At 42.9% G+C, this 16,303-nt stretch overlaps 1 protein-coding gene across 10 annotated transcripts in view; it reads left to right on the top strand.

Moving 5' to 3' along the window:
* Positions 1-16,303, top strand: part of MAD1L1 (mitotic arrest deficient 1 like 1) — a 366,422-nt gene that overhangs the window by 214,376 nt on the left and 135,743 nt on the right. The window contains exon 1 of one of the 10 annotated variants that reach the window (XM_030484968.1): positions 5,442-6,914. The exons of the other annotated variants lie outside the window; for them this stretch is intronic. Coding sequence (XP_030340828.1) covers positions 6,888-6,914 — 27 coding nt within the window. The 5' untranslated portion in view covers positions 5,442-6,887. Of the gene's footprint in view, positions 1-5,441; positions 6,915-16,303 lie in introns of those variants that run through there. 10 annotated transcript variants of the gene reach the window in all.

Below are 16,303 nucleotides of genomic sequence, written 5' to 3'. Positions count from 1 at the left end.
CCAAAGCAGGAGGCTCTGCAGGGAGAGTCAGTGGCTGCTGTCTGCTGAATTCAGTGCTCCAGAAGTCAAATGTCCATGGATGACGAAGGTGCTGGGGCATCCAGAGTGCTCTCGTGTTTCTTTTCTCCCTTATCTCTGCAACCTGTATGGCTGGGTTAGTCTCCCTTGTATCCTAGCGCTGTTTTGAGGCACTAACAAAACATCTGGGAGCTGCACCCCAGCAGATTCCTCTCTGTGGTGGGCAGGGAATGTTTCTCCTCTTTAAGCATTAACGACTCATTTAATAGTTAGGACTTTGGCAGCCAGGCAGTAACTAGCTTGGAGTTAAGAGCCCAAGGCAAAGTTGAGGTCATTTAACAGTCTAACTGTTCATTATGTGACCAGCGGAGAATGAGGAATGAATCATTTACACTGTTATAAAACTTAAAGGGACATTGTCAACCTTTCACGGTTCCTTAATTGACCTCTCAAATGCTTATGTGTCTTCTCCATGCTTTCCCTTTCTCAAACTGCCTGTCCTTTTTCCTTCATCTGTGCATTCTGTGGTCCTCATTCGCCTCTGTGGCACAGCTGCTTCTCACCGAGAGCCTCAGGTGGTCAAGTTCAGCCCTATTTAAACAAAAATAAAAATGCTTCCTTAAACAGGTTTGTGCAAACCACTTGGCATCTCTTCAGTCAGGTATAGCTTCTGGCAAGGGGTAGGAACAAATCTGTGTGTGCTCTAGAGGGATTTAATTATGAGATAGAAGAGCTGAGAACATAACAGCAGGAGACCCAGTAAAAAGAAGATGAACTAAGCAGAGAAGTGCACGTCCCTTCCGACTCAAACCGTTCTGTGATTCTGTGATTCTATCTCCAGTGTTACCAGCGAGCTGTGAAGGATATATGCTAAAGCACTGCCGAAATGAATGTGAGGGAAAAGAAAGTCCCCTCTAATGTACCTATAAATTGCGCTAAAAGGATATGTGTTATTTGGGAGAAAACATCATGTATCTTGTGCCATGTGGATTAGGTACTGAAGAATGCCCTAGAACCAGTGTAAAGTGGAAGGGTTGTAGAACTTGCTGTGCTCCAACCCTTGAGGACTGTGTGACACTGAATCACCTGGGGCTGTGCAAATACTTGTACGTGTTAATTCGGAATTAATTGCAGTTATTAGTGTTAGCAGGACTTAGAAACATTCCATGAGAGCAGAGAGGAGAAGCATAAACATGTCATCAAGTTGTAGATTTGTCATGAGGTGGTTCAAGGAGAAGCTGCTTCATGGCCTCAGTGGCCCTGATAAATGTCATGTGCAAAGTGGATGTCGAATAAAACAAGGACATGCACAGTACAGACTTACTAATGTTTGATAACATCAGGGACCAGGAGGGCACAGATTCACATTTGTGCAGGGAAGTTTTACCAACATGCCCTTTAAAAAAAATGTTTTTAAAGGAATTTTCACATTGAATATTAAAGAGCTGCAGCTCTCTAAATTCCACTGCCAGAGCTAACGCCGTATTGTTTATTTCATGCAGCACCTTTCCTGAAGTTCTGCAGAAACTGATTAACTTTTGCATAATACATTTAACACAGAAATCTATAATAAATTCATTAATGTACTTCTGCCACTGTCCCTGAAAATACTAGCAGTTGTGTGCCATTGCAAAGCTCATTAGATGAGCAGAGGGGGAGGAAGGATGAGCGCTGCGTTTCCTCAACAGCTCTGAAAGAGGGAAAGGTCAGTGACTGAGTGTCAATACCTGAGCAGCAGCACGGAGAGTGCAGAGCAAGCCGGGACAGAGTTGGGCAAGGGAAATGTCCTGCTGGAAAAGGTCACTGTACCAGGACATGTGAAGCACGAACTTTAAGAGGTGGCATCAATGCTAGAGTGAAAAAACTGATGATGAGCACTAAATGCAGATGAGGATGCTGCTCCCTGAGGAGGAGGTTGCTCCTACAGTGTGTGTATTCTGCAGGGGGAAGATGCCAAGAAATTGCTCAAGTCCTACTGTGATACAAGCAAGCTGGCTTGAAACAAGCCTGGATTTTCTGAACAGGTATTGCACAATGAACAGTGAGCTTTTAAAACTCGTGCAAAACTTGGTTGTGTGGCAGGGGGGCACTAAACTACTAAATCCGGGGGTGTTCTATGTGTGTGCACTGCTGTCATCGAAGGAAAGTGTAGTGTGACAGTGACACCACTGTTAGGGCTCTTGTATGGTAAAAAGAGCAAGGATGCAAGTAAATTAGTCATTTCAGCTACAACTACACATTCAGACACACACTTGTGTTTACAACTTAAAATGCCAGCCAATGAAGTAGTAGTAAGTGGGAACTACAGAAAGTTCCTGTGCAAGGAGAATGTTCCATTGCTTCCCCAGAATCATCCCACAGGAGAAAGCTGAGGCTGAGGAGACACACACAACCATTTTAAAAAGAGGCTTCACTTTTAAACTCCTTTAATCTCATTTATCACACAACAAAGAAAAAGCGAAGTTTCAGGATGAGATAACAGTGACTGTCCCTTTACAGTGTCTGGTTTTATTTTGTAGTCACTTGATGGCACAAATTAGTTTTCAGTTGTTCTTTCTTCATTTTCTATTATTCTGCTGCTGCTTTGAATTCTGCTGTGATGCCACAGAAACAAAACCAAAATGTCATTTAGACCCATATAGGGAAAATGACACCTCCCAAGGTTTGTTTACTGAAGCTTTGTGCTTTCCCTCAGATTCCTATGAATGCCATGTCCATAAACTACAGCTCTCCCCATGTTACGCCTTTAGCTTTTCATTACTCGTTATCATTTCAGCCTGTGTTTGATGACCCAATTATTTTCACATTTTGATTAAAACAAAGTAATAGTCCCGGTTTCATGCTGGCCTTGTCTTTGTCACTTCTGTTATGGTCTGGCTTTTTGCTGCTGGTCTTTGTAAAGTCAAAGTGTTCAGTAGTAGTCTTCAACAACTTTTCTGCTAAGGAGACTCAGGTTACGGTGCAGGAGTTTCCCTCTACTACTTGGTAAGTGGAAAACTCTATACTATTTCTAAGAGACAGAAGACCAGAATGTGTTACCCAGATTATGGAAAAGAAATGAACTCAGAGTTCAGCCAACCTCTGTGTGTGTGTGATGAGGAGAAGAGGAAAATCTGCCTGTTTCATGTCACAGTGAGGAGCGGGCAGTGGCCACAATAATGTTAAAATAGAGGTGAGGAAATGGGGAGATGCTCTGAGCTGAGCCACTGGTGGAGATGGCAGCATGTATCAGATAAACACGTTTTCCTTTTGGGACCTCTGTCAGGGGGATTCAAGTGTGTGAGATGTTGATGTGTTATCTGCCATATCCCAGAACCCTTCCCTTTGAGCACACTGACCTACCACCTATCTGAGCCTGCAGGCAGAGATCTACAGAAAGAAAATGAGTTTCCCCTAAAGAATTTTATCAAATAGTAGAAGGGAAGCTTAATGCGCCTCTGTCAGTCAAACGTGTGGCATTGAGCAATTCGATCTGCAGTCCAGGGTTGCTAGGGATGGGAGCTTGGGATGTGCCTGGAGAGCCAGGGATGTAAGCAGGGAGAAGTAACAGCCCAAAGCCAGAGCATTTCTGCCAGCAGTCAGATCACGATACAGTCTCTTCCTATGCTAAGTTTCCTAATTTGCCTCAATTTCCATTTGCTATTGTTTGGTGAGACTCTGGAGAGGCATAGATCCAGGCAAGTCAGAAAAATGCAATTGTTTTTGACAGCTTTTCTACCTAGATTTGAAAGACAGGTAACAGCAACATGGCAAATGATGCCTAATTTAGATAGAAAGGCTGTTCTCTTTAAATAAATAAGAACAGACAGTGGGGATGGCAAGCTAAGTGAAACCCTGTGGGAAGAGCATCTTCTTTGTGTCTCTTTCAAGAAACCTGGGGTGTCCCAAGAGGTGGTTGTGTGTGTACAAAGGAGCACTGGTGTCTGTAAAACCCAGTTGTGTTTAATACAGATGGAAGGGTTCCCAGGTGATCTGTTGCATCTGTGTTTACCCAAGCATGGGGTTCAGCTCCATCAGGAACACTGCTGCGTCCCCTGATCAACATTTAAACCCCGCGTATCTTAAATAATACAGAAGCTGTGCCTGTTCTTTGCATTTTTGGCAGGACATCTAAAATGAAATAAAAACTCCCTGAAAACCATTGTGTATGTTGGACACAACGTAAGATGTTCAGTTGAGATTGTGACCTTTCAGAACAAAGACATTGCTTTTGAAAGGGGCTTCGTTGTGCTTCTGGCTCCAGTAAGATGAAAAACTTGAAAAACCACTAACATGAAGGCTGTGCAGCAAGGATGAGCTCCACAGAGATTCTCTCCTGGATTCTTGGTTGTCTTCCAGTGGATGCATCCTTTCTCTCTATGCGGTGCTACCACAGTTGCCATCAGTAGTAATTACAGAAATGTTCTCATTTTTATGAGTAGGGGGATGTGAAAAGCTGTTGTGGGGCAGCCCCTGCAAGGGGGCTCAGCTGTGGAACTGCTTTCCCTCTTGGTCCATCACAGCTAGAGGCGCAGACCTTCAGGTTATTTCCATAGGAGTCAGTGTTTGCTCACAGGTTCATCTGTTCGGTGTGCAAGGAGAAGCGTGATTAGATGTGTGTGAGGTCTTCTTAATGTTGTCTTTTGTCATGGATATTATCATAATTAATATGATTAATATTATCCTGCTGGAGCAGCCTGAACATTTAGACGCAACACCAGGGAACTTAGTTATATATAATTAGATCTTATAGACTGTATATAATATATAATACATAATACATAAGATATAATATATAATATGTGATACATAATATGTAATAATACATAATACATAATTTGATATATGTAATGCAATATATGATATAATATAGTATCTATAATCATAATATAATGTATAATATACATTATATTTATATGTATAATATTGTATGTTAGGTATTATGTATTATACATAATACTTCATACACTGCAAATGATATATATTATATATTATATATTATATACCATATATTATGTATTGGTGTGTGTTTGCAGACAGTCATTAGAATGCATACAGTTTTATTTAGACTTGAGACACATGGGTGTAAAATAGGGAACATCACCCAGATTGTTTCGAGAGAATCTGACTGGAATGTGGTCAGGGGGATGGTAAAGGGGGCCAAACAGAGCGGGAAATCACTGCGCAGGAGGGAGAGCAGACAGAGGGTCTGGGCTCAGGGTTCTTCCCTGGCCACCACAACTGTGGCACTTGTCTTGTAGCAGTCTTTGGGTGGGTGGTGGGAAGGAAGAGTGATTGTATAATAGTGATTATGTATGAGATGGTTTCCCTGGTGCTGCCTAATAGCTGTGCTGTGGTGGCACACAGACACTTAACTTAGGTCCAAGTAATTTGGGGATTGAATGTACAATGTCTTTTGGCCTTTCTGCTTTCCCAGGGTCTCTGATATCTTCTGAGCATGATGCTGCTGTTGACACTAACCGCTTAGAAGATAGACCTGCATCAGCACCTGAAGATTTTTGTGTGGTCCATTCTCTCAAGCATCCTAGAGAAAAAAATACTGGACATACTGCAAAGCAAACCTATCGGTCAATTCATCAGCGTATGCTTCCTGAGCCTACCTTTCACCTCTGCTGTATCAGCTCTTTGGCTCTTCTGTTCAACTTAATGCACTTTACTCATGCTGTATGTTTCCAGGGGATAAAAAAGATAGTCTGAGTCCTTTAGATAAGTGTGAAAGTTAGAGATGATGCCCTTCTACTGATTTACTCAATAACAGCTTGAAAACTTGTTACTGGGCAAGGATGCATCTGAAGTATTTCTTGCTTTTTGCACTCAGATCAAGATAATGTTGAATTTGCTGCTTGGAGCAGTTTACTCAAAGCTCTAGTTCCAGTAGGTTAGCCCATAGCCATTCCTCTTATTGTTTCAGTTTATCCATAAATCTCTCTTATTCTTGTAAATTCTAAGTGAAGAGATGAGTCTCCCCATCTGAAAAGATTTCAGTGCTGCTTGAAGCCTCCTTGTACTGGTAGAAAAAAAACAATGGAGCTTTGAGCTTGAGCTGAAAGACAGATAAGATCACCAGGAGATTTCCACAGCAAATGCGGAAATTATTCTTCACTAATGGATTCTTAGTGCTCTCTGGCAAGCAGTTGAGTTCCTTGGGTATGAAAGAGGAGGAGACTGGGTAGCTTTTTCTTCCTTTTTAATTTGGTGAGCGTAGGAAGCGAAAGGTGGTTTCTCTGCATGACCCAGGATGTCTGTCAGACATAGGGGAAGCTAATTAAAATGTCACTATATGTACACAAGGGTGATGAGGCAGAAAGGACTGATCGCTTCCTTGATTCAAGGGACTTGTCTGTGTCTTTGCTTCTATCTACTCACTGTGAAATCTGCAAGTAATTCATGCTCTGGGGGTAGGAAAGAGGCCAGTGGGTAAATCTGTCCTCTTTCTCTCTCTGGAGTAAAGCAGAAAATAGCTGAAATCCATTCTTGCTCTACTGCAATTACTAAGGCAGTCTCACTCCAGCTGGGCGATAGCAGGGATGCTGTTTCCTGCTGTCCTGTTGTAGTCAGCACTGCTACAATCAGTGTCACCAGACCGAGTGCTGGGAGAGGGTGGCACTGGGTCATCTGGGAAGGTTTCCACAGCCTATCCGTGTCAGTGCATAGCACGTGAGGGGACAGAAGCAAAGCAGCATCCTCCTCTTTCACATCCTTTTGTTTGAAAGTATGTCCTGGTAAGCCAAGGGAATGATGGCGAGAGATAATAACACACCCTTTGGAATATTCTTTGGAAACACTCGGGTGGCAAAGAGGTGTTCCAAGCCATACAGCCTGCATCATTGAAAACCACTGAACAACAGCAAAAAGGGAAAAAAAAAGGGATGATCATCAGGAAAATTGCTATAATGGTAAGATAATTAGAACGCAGAATGATTAACATTAGGCAGTGTGCTGCATTGGCAAGGACTGTGCAAGTTGGCATAATAGGCCTCTTCCATATCAAATGTCGGGTTTCAGCACTCGGTTTAACACTTTCATGTGACTTAATAGAGTTCATAACTGAAACAGGCGTTTGGTTCTCATGTAATGTTGCACATTGCTCTTCCTCTCCTATGGCTACTACAAGGAGCTTCTTGTGTTTCCTTTTGTGAGTACTGATTACTGACGGATAAAAGCCACCCCTCACCATGGAGTCCTACACTGTCTTGAATGCTTAGCCAGGCACGAATTCCTAAGTGTGCTCTTCGTGTTGTGCTGATGAAAATGGACTTCCCTAAAAAAACACATCTCTGAAGTTTTTCAGAAAATGGTTGTCTTCGTCTCAAGGAGAAAATATCAGGACTCAAGAGATCCAGTACTGACATTACTTCTGAAAAAGACTTCTATAAATGTCTAACGCATCACAAGTCTCTGCTTGTTTGTTATCTTTACCCTATCACTTGGAGAGTACTCCAGGCAGCCCTCCTGTGTGGGCCCCTACTAAGTCCCCCAAGACTAAACTTGTGCAAGAAGCTAGATTTAGCACCATGTTTATTCACTGGGTTTGTAGCCTGGTTGAGTTTGGAGCAAAACTTTGACTGCACAATTACCTCAGTGAAACACACATGGTCCCCATCTCTACCAGATGTCGCAGACCGATGGCGAGTTGTTCTCTTTGGCTGCTGGCAACCCCACATGCTCATGGGCCAGGTCCTTTGATATTTTGTCTCCTCCATTTTCACCAGTTGCTTCTGACTAGGCTTGGGCCATTTTTCAAGGATCTGTAGTGGCTTAGACGTTGTCTGCTGTCTGCTCTCTGTGTCGGGGCACTCATGGTAGCACAAGCTTGGCCTTCCCCCTGCCTCTGCACACTGCAGAGACCAGGCACATCCTTCCTTACAGCCAGATTTAACATTAGTGCTTTGTGGCAGAAAATCCCCTGACTTCAGTAACGCTTTTTTTCCCCCCTCTCACCCCTTGACTAAGTTAAATAAACCCCATTTATTCCTTCAGGAGTGGGAGAGTGCACTGACCAAAATCCCTCTCTCCGCTCCGGTGCGCAGCGTGCGGGGCCTCGGGCTGCTGTTACACAGGGATGTCGGAAAGGAATTGCAGTCACGCAGCTGTGCAGTGAATATGTAAAGAGTGTTTGGTGTGGTGTGTATTTTGTGGATTATTTTCTCTCTTCTTCTGACCCTCCCTCAGATGAAATTCCTGCACTTCATCCATCCCTCTGGGTTGAGCAATCAGCAGATACGATCAAGGTCTGTAAGGAGGCAGTGGTCGGGCATACCAAGCAGTTGCATTAGGACTAATGGGGAACAAAGCTGGGAACAGAAGACAGAGAAATATAGCGGAGTGAGATTCATTAGGGATCAGATTCAATAACTGTAAAATGATGAGAAGTTTATGATCAAAGGCTTACTGCAAGCATTTTAATGACACAGTCATTTAATCCGTTTAAAGCAGATAGATAAGGAGTTAAGTGAAATCTACAGCAGTTGTCTTTCTGAGCTGTTTATGAACCTGTTACAGGCTACAGATCACAGTGAAAGGCACAGGATGGATGCCTGCTGTAGTAATTGAGTAGTATATAACGGGCTACCAGTCTTTACGGGCTGATTTACATGTTTGGTCGGTAAAACTTAATGCAAAGGCTTGTGGTTTGTCTTAGAAGCGTGTGGTTCCTCTGCTATTTCTCATGTGTCTGTTCCTAGCAAGAGTACTGAATGAGAGCGCAGAATTACTTTAAAACCTTTCTGTGCCAGGATATTTAATTCCCAGTGTGTGTATCTCCTCTGGAAGTAGCATCAGTTTAGGCTGTTGTAGTGACAAGATTCAGATGGGCTCTGACATTTGAACCACTGTGTCATCTACTATAGAATAAATAAATAAAATAAAAACTGAATAAAAACTGGTGGGATCAAGGGGGCACAGAAGCTTGTTTTCATCTTTTCCTTCCTCTGTTGGACTTGTGCCACCTCTCTTGGTGACTTTCCTTGGTTAATCAGCTTCCTTCCCAGCTTTTCTTGCCAAACTCTGGACACTTGGACCGCACTTTGCTGTGCTCACGGAACACAGTGCTCTCTCAGTCCCTTATTCTCTCTAGCTTTTAGTCACCTGGCCACTGTGAATTGCTTGAAGCCAATTATAGCTGGAGGGCTGTGTGTGTCTACAGACTGCACTACCTTCTATTTCTCAAGTAGCTGTTCTCTTCAAAACTCCTCTCCCAATGCACACACTCCCGAGTTTATAACATCGCTAACAGCTCCTGTGTCCCACATACTCCTTCAGTAAAGGAGTACTCTCCTTTCATTAAACACTTAGTCTCTGTACACACACTTTGCACAGCTTGAGAAGCAAGCAGAGGGGGCTCTTTCTCTACTCACGGCTCGAGGCTTGTTGAGCTGTAGGAAGCAAAGTAGTCGCCGCTGCTGCATTGTTTAAGGCTGTGTTACAGCACTGGCTGTGCATGCTGCAGACACAGCAGCAGAGTTGGTATCAAGCTGGTAGGGAACAGGGAGAATTTCCAAGGGCTTCAGGCCATCTTGTTTTCTACTCGCACAGAAAGTTCCTGTCCTGCAGTGGTATTGATTAGTTTTAAAATAGGAAGATGATAAATGGAGATTTCAGGTGGTTCTGGGAGATGTGGCTGCACTGGTTGGAGGTGTTTAAATCAAGCCTGGAATATCCTCCTTTACCTCATGCTGGTTTGCTTGCTGATCCCAGGAGGGATCTGCTGATGTCCAGCAACAGCGTGGTCCCATGGAGGGGCCTTCACAGCTCTCTCTGTGCTTTACACAGCAGCTACCTCCATCCTCACTGCGGCTTCTCTCCCCCATGCTTGCTGCCTTTCTGCTGCGATGTTGGGGATGCCTGTTAAAAGGGGGCTTATAAGACACATGGGGACAAACTTCTTAGCAGGGCCTGTTGCAATGTGAGAAGGGATAATGGTCTTAAGAGGTGAGATTTAGACTAGACAGAAGGAAGAAATGTTTCACAATGAAGGCGTTAAAACACTGGCACAGGCTGCCCGGAGAGGTGATGGGTGCCCCATCCCTGGAAACACTCAAAGTCAGGTTGGATGGAGCTCTGAGCAACCTGACCTATTGAAGATATCCCGAATCATTGCAGGGGGGTTTGACTAGATGACCTTTAAAGGTCCCTTCCAACACCAACCATTCTGTGAGTCTGTGATTGTCAGATGCTGGTACAGTTAAGTTTGCCTGGACTTGAGCAGCTTTGACCCTTCTTGGGTACAGCAGATTGATCTTTGCAGAAGTCCTTGGTCCATGTGCTCCTCCCAAGGAGGCTCCATGGACTGCCTGACCTGGTAACCCAGTATTTGCTGCCCATCTCATTTGGCAGAGCAGTACTCCTGATTTCACTGCTGCTTTGCTTAGTAGTGCTTCATTTTGAATAGGAGACGATCTCATTTAACAGCTTTTGAGAGAGGCAAACACATTTGTGTGTGGTTTAACTGAATACACAGGCTGCAGAGCTGAAGTGAAGGCGCTGATCGGTTCTTACAGTTGAGATAGCATTCAGAAAACAAATTAGAGTTTGCAGTTGGGAAGGATCCAGGCAGAACTTAGGAAATTGAATGGTATTCTCGAGTTCACCATGGCCAAGCTCATTGCTGATCCAGAGAAAGCAGGCATGTGTTGAGGAATTAGGGATGTTTGGGATTTTTTCTGTTCAGTATAGAGAGGCAGCCATGTTACCATCTCGAGTAGAGCTTTTTAATATGGATTAGAATTCCTATCACTGGCAAGGAGGTAGTTGTGGGGAACTGATCTTGAGATTAGTGAGCTGGGTTTATCTGTTCCAAAAGACCAGTTAATAGCTGACTGCTGAAGCTTTCTCAGTGTGTCAGCTCATGATGTTCCAGGAGTTCCCTGAGGGCAGAACCGTAATTATTTATCTGTCTGAACCTCTGCTTGATGGGCATGAAGAACCACAGTCATGTTGTTGTTACCATGACATGTGTGTGCTAGGAAAGCAATAATCTGGGATTACAGGGGTAAATTGTGCTTGTTCAAGATGTTGGCTTCCCTGCTTCGCCTCTGCTTTGCAATCTTTCAGGTACCTCATTGTCCCCAAAAGTGCTCAAATCTAGATGGCAGGTGCTGCCATCAGAGGGCAGCTTTGGAAGATGGATGGGAGATTGGCAGCAGGATGTTAGATGGGAAAATGAGAAATAGTTTGTTAAAGCTCTGGCTTTAATGAAGGCAAACGTGTGTGGAATGGTTGTTTTACAAAGAACATACACACTGTACACATATGGTCAAGAGTGATGTGTGTAGAGATGTGTTCATGTTTTGTGACTTCTTTCCTTGAGCTTTCACGTCTCAACCCATCTTTCTCTCCTCACCATCACCCAGAAGAGAACTCCTTAAGTTAACTTTACTCCCTTTAAATCAGGATGGACACTCCCTGATTTAAAGCCTGCTGACCGAGAAGGATGGCAGGTGACAAACCTGTTTCCATTCTCTAATCACCAAATTTTGCACTCTGATCACCAGATTTGCACTCTAATCACCAAACAAGCCTTGTACTTTTCCAGTGAGCTGGATTACATCTGTATGGATCAGCATGCACGTGTTCAAGTTGTTATGACTGTGAAAAAGACATTTCCCTTAGGGGGAAAAAAGCTGGATCTTAAGCATCATTCTGCTTTTCCATCACCTGAGGATTTGAGCAGCTCAACCACTCTGAAATATTAAAATGAAGATAGATTTGAAAGTATTTTTATATTTAGAGGCATTGATTCTAATATAATTTCTGCACAAATTAGAATTCTCCTTGAAAAAGATTAAACTGCCAGTGATAACATCTAGGTTCTTGTTATGTTTAAGAGGAATAAATGCTGAAGTTACAGAATTGTCTGGAGGCTTAGAAAGTAAGAGGGGGAATTAATGATATGAGAGAGAATGGATGAAAGTATTGGATAATGCTGCTTCTGAATTGGAGGAAGTGGGATGAGTTGAATTAAGAGGTTTATGGCCAAAAAGAATATCCATTTAGTCTGATCTGCTGTATAACACACAAAATACAGGTTTAAGAGAAATCTCTGCCCAGTGACTAGTGGTTGCTTCACAGACTCTTTTTAATAAGATATCAAATTTTGATTTGAAGATACTAAGTAATAGACAATGTATTGGTTTCCCTGGTTAGCCATCCCTATTAAAATATATATATATATTATTTCCAGTTGGCTGACTTCCCTGTGAGCTATTGGATTCTCGCTACGCTTTTGTTGCTAGATTAAAGAACCATTTAGTGTCAGATTTCCGCCAAAGAGCCTGATCGAATTGCTTCAGCCTTCTCCATAACAAATGCAATAGTTTGATTTCCATTCATTTCTTGTTGTGAGACGTGTTCTTCACACCATGAATCATTCATGGGAATCTTCTCACACCTTTCCTTAATTTTCAGCAGCCCTCTGACACGTGAACAGCTCACCTGGATGCAGCACCACTGTAGTGGTCTCATCAATGCTGCATTCAGAGACAATATTATTTCTCTAGCCCTACTCTGAGGAATATGAAGATTCTCATTGTTCCTTCTCTTTTCTCCCCACAGCATTAAATTGTAGGTTACCCTGAGTTATTCACCATGGCCAAAAGCCTTCCTCACAGACATTGTCTTCCAGAAAGTATTGTATACCTGAGGCTCCACGCTGTGCTTCAGGATGTCTTCTGATGCATTTGAATTCTTGTGGAATGGTTGTGCCCAGCGCAATCAGATTTCTAAGCTACCTTTGTGGGCTTTGTTGTTTGCTACAATTCTGCCTTTTTGTCATCTGTGTATTTTAGTAAGGATTTCTTAGTTTCCTGTGTATCTTAGAGATTGAATACTGCATGTGAGTGGTGAAAGGAGCAATTCTTATTGGAGCTATCTGGGGAATGTCACTATTAGTTCATCAGCTTTCAGGCCATTTAAAAACTGCTCTAGTCTGATTTTGCATCATGCTGGTTTTAACAGAAAATGTGATTTTGATACCGAGGCAAATATTTTACAGAATTCCCATTCTGTTGTGTCAACACAGTTATCTTAATTAACTAGACTTGAAATCTCCTCAAGTCTATTTGACAAGACCTGTTTTCCATGAAATTGTGTTACTTGCTTCTTTCTGCTCTCTTCTTCTAATGGAGTTATGTATCAGTTCTGTCTTGTGAGTTAAGGGGATTCAGTTTGCTGCATTCTGGAAGCTTCATGACAAGTGAACGAGGCAGCAGATAACTTGATCTGTATGAGGAGAGCTGCTTAATCTCATTTCTCGGTCTTCACAGTCTATTCACCAGCCTGTGCTATCTCGCTCCCACTGCAGTTAATGCAAACTGTGCAGATCAATAGTGCCAATGGGTGATTAGTAATTTGCGAACTTCAGGAAGTGAATTCATCCAGTTCAAGGTTTTAAGTTGGAGGAGAAAGTAGAGGAGTGATTGAGTGGGCTGAAGTGATGGAAGCAGGTATTTCCTCTCAAGTGAAATGTAAGCATCGTTGAGCTCTGTTAAGCAGGACCATGGCAGAGGTTTGTTCTCCTTTTGCAGTGATTACAGAAAATAATGTTTGTCTCTGAAATCAGTAACATCAAATATGCTTTTCCTTTATCACCTCTCTTGATCTTCTTCTTCACTGTTGACCTGTTGGAGGATAAAAATGTATACATTTATGCAAGTAAGATTTTTATCATTAGTCTCCAGGTCACTTTTTGCTGGTTCAGGCAGATGGAGTCAGAGGTGCTCATCTGCTGTTCAGTATCAGCACCAGGCAGAAACTCCCTGCTCTCTGTCGGTACATCCCAAAGGCATCAAAGACTATTTGGGGGTTCTGCTTGTGGAAGCAACCTGGAATAAATGCCTTTAGCTCCCTCAGAGAACTTGTCTACCACTGAAGATTGCAGCAAGTAGCAGTAGTTTTAAAACCAAAGGTTTAAGGTATTAAAGGTATTAAAACCAAAACAGTAACTGAAATATAAAAAATGACCAGGTAATTGCAACAAAAGTCTTAAGGAAGGCAAAATGTATTCCCCCATAGCAAGTGGGATCTGCTATCCCTGCTATCCCCTGGAAGTCGGTGTGATTGTGTGCTGAAAGAGGCTCTCTGAAAACCAGGAGGGCTGTCTTTGGGATTTGCTCAAATAAAGCTGCAAAGATGCCTTCTCAACCGCAGCTCGTCTGTATTTCTGAGTTACGCATGTGTTATCTAATTAAAACTTAATGGGAAAGAAGTAACTAAGAGCATGTTGTGGTAGCTGTTGTGTAAGGCTGAGCTGTCCTCTCCTCGATGCTTCATTACACCAAGGCTGGAGAGCTGGTTTCCCACTGCGAAACACCGGAATACTGGAATTTCTCCTCATTTACAATGTTCTTTCATAAAAAACGTTGTGATTCATGTTGACAATGAGAAAAGGGATGATAAAAATCAAGCCCTGAATTTTATACAGCAGGAAGTACTGTGTTTTGAATGAGGTTTTGTAGGGTCTTAACAGTTTATAGGTTGACCTGGCAGTCATAATTCTGGGGAAACTTGGCAGTAAAGTTTGAAATCATTGCCCCTTCACATCTCTGTGCAAAATGTGCTTGTTGCTCTCCAGCCCATTAGTATGGTGAAGTAAAACTGGTGAAATAAAATCAAACAGGGGATAGGACAGTTGTATTTCAGACCATTAAGTCATGCAGTTTTGTGTCTACCACATATATTTCGAGATAGATTAAAATTGGTTTTGGCTCAACTTTGTAGCAGTCTGAGCTTGCATAAAGAAGATGCATTGTTGGAGATGAATAGATACAAGGCAGGTTTAGCATGTTGACAGAGTCATTTTGCTAATGGGCTGGTGGTCCCATTGTGTGTGACATTCCTAAACATTTTCCCGTATCTTTGGTTCAGATTGCCTTTAAGAAAAATAGTTGAATAGTGGTTAAAGCTTTGCAGCCGGCCAAGAAGGATTTCCCCCGCACTGGAAGCCAAGAAAGTGTATTTAAGCAGATGGTTGTGCTGATATAAGCCCTTGCCATGGGCAGGCTCCCACAGCACATGGGGTGTGAAGTGGTGGGGAGGATGTAACTCATGTCACCTACCGAGGTGCAGCGTAAATCAAAGCCCTGCCCTTGTGCCAGAAATGTTTTTCTCTTCGGGAAGTAGAAAGGTTTCAACTGAAACTCTTCTCTGCAGACAAAGCTCAGGTGGATCCCTTGTGCCATCCTTGTGGGTGGCTGCTCCTCTTCTCTGTCTTACCCTGCTACATCACCGCTTCAAATTCCCCTTCTCAGCTCCAGAATTTATTCCCACATGGAGACTTTCTAGGTCTCATCAGTACAATGGGTAAAGCAAAGCCAAGTTAGCAACTCATACTTTCTCAGGCCGTATGTAACTAGTGAGAGGTATTGATTTAGTTTTGATGTGATGTACTTTATAAATATGCATGAGGATTTAGGGTTATTTAACTGTGCTTTTTAATTCTCCTTGCATTGCTGACTCTTCTAGTCGAGAGTTTCTTTGTATGCACAGCAAGGTGTTCTGTGACAGCCCTGTTCTCACTGCCTGGGACCTCTCTAATGTTTGTTAATCCCAAGTTAGTAGAAACTTTTAATGTTCAAGGAATAAAAGGACACAAAGCGATGCCCTTCTGCATGGGGACCAAGGGAACAGAGTCTAGCTCCCTCAGGAGCTGGCTAAGGAAACCTGGGACCAAAAGGTGATCATCAACAAGTGGAGAGGAGGGAGGAGATGGAGGAGAGCTTCTCCATGCTCCTGGAGAAGGGAGGAAATGCTCTTTTCATCAGGGATCCTACAACTTGCTTAAATAAAGGAAATAACCTCATCAAATGGTGAAAAGGGAGGTAAAATCAAATATTTACCTCTTTGCCCTGAGGAGCTGGAAGTGGATGTAGCCTCTGAATCGATATTGGGATGTTTTAGATTCTCAGGTCTCTTAAGAATGAGCAGAACAAGAGAGAGTTCTGCATCTTCAACATATCCAAGTGAAACTGCAGTGACCCTTTCTGATGAATAATATACATGGCTACCTGGATAATTAAGAAAGGTATGTATGTGTATATACATTCTCTGAGATGTTGGAAGCTCCCTATTTGCTCTCTCACTTCTCCCTCTACCAAATGATCCATTACTAGAGAAGGAGCAACTTCCTCCTGGTACCTGGTCGGATGTTGAGGGAAAGATGAGCTCTCCCCAGGGGAAAGCTGTGTCAAGACAAACACCACATCGCTGAGAAGTGGCTGTGACAAAAGGAATAAAACCTGGCAATTCTCTACCTCTTCTTCCCCTCAGTGTGTTGCAAGGACATGTTTTG

This window comes from Strigops habroptila, chromosome 4 (genome assembly GCF_004027225.2).
Source record: "Strigops habroptila isolate Jane chromosome 4, bStrHab1.2.pri, whole genome shotgun sequence".
Taxonomy (NCBI): domain Eukaryota; kingdom Metazoa; phylum Chordata; class Aves; order Psittaciformes; family Psittacidae; genus Strigops; species Strigops habroptila.
Note: the sequence above shows the minus strand (reverse complement) of the source record. Positions and strands in the feature narration are given on the sequence as shown.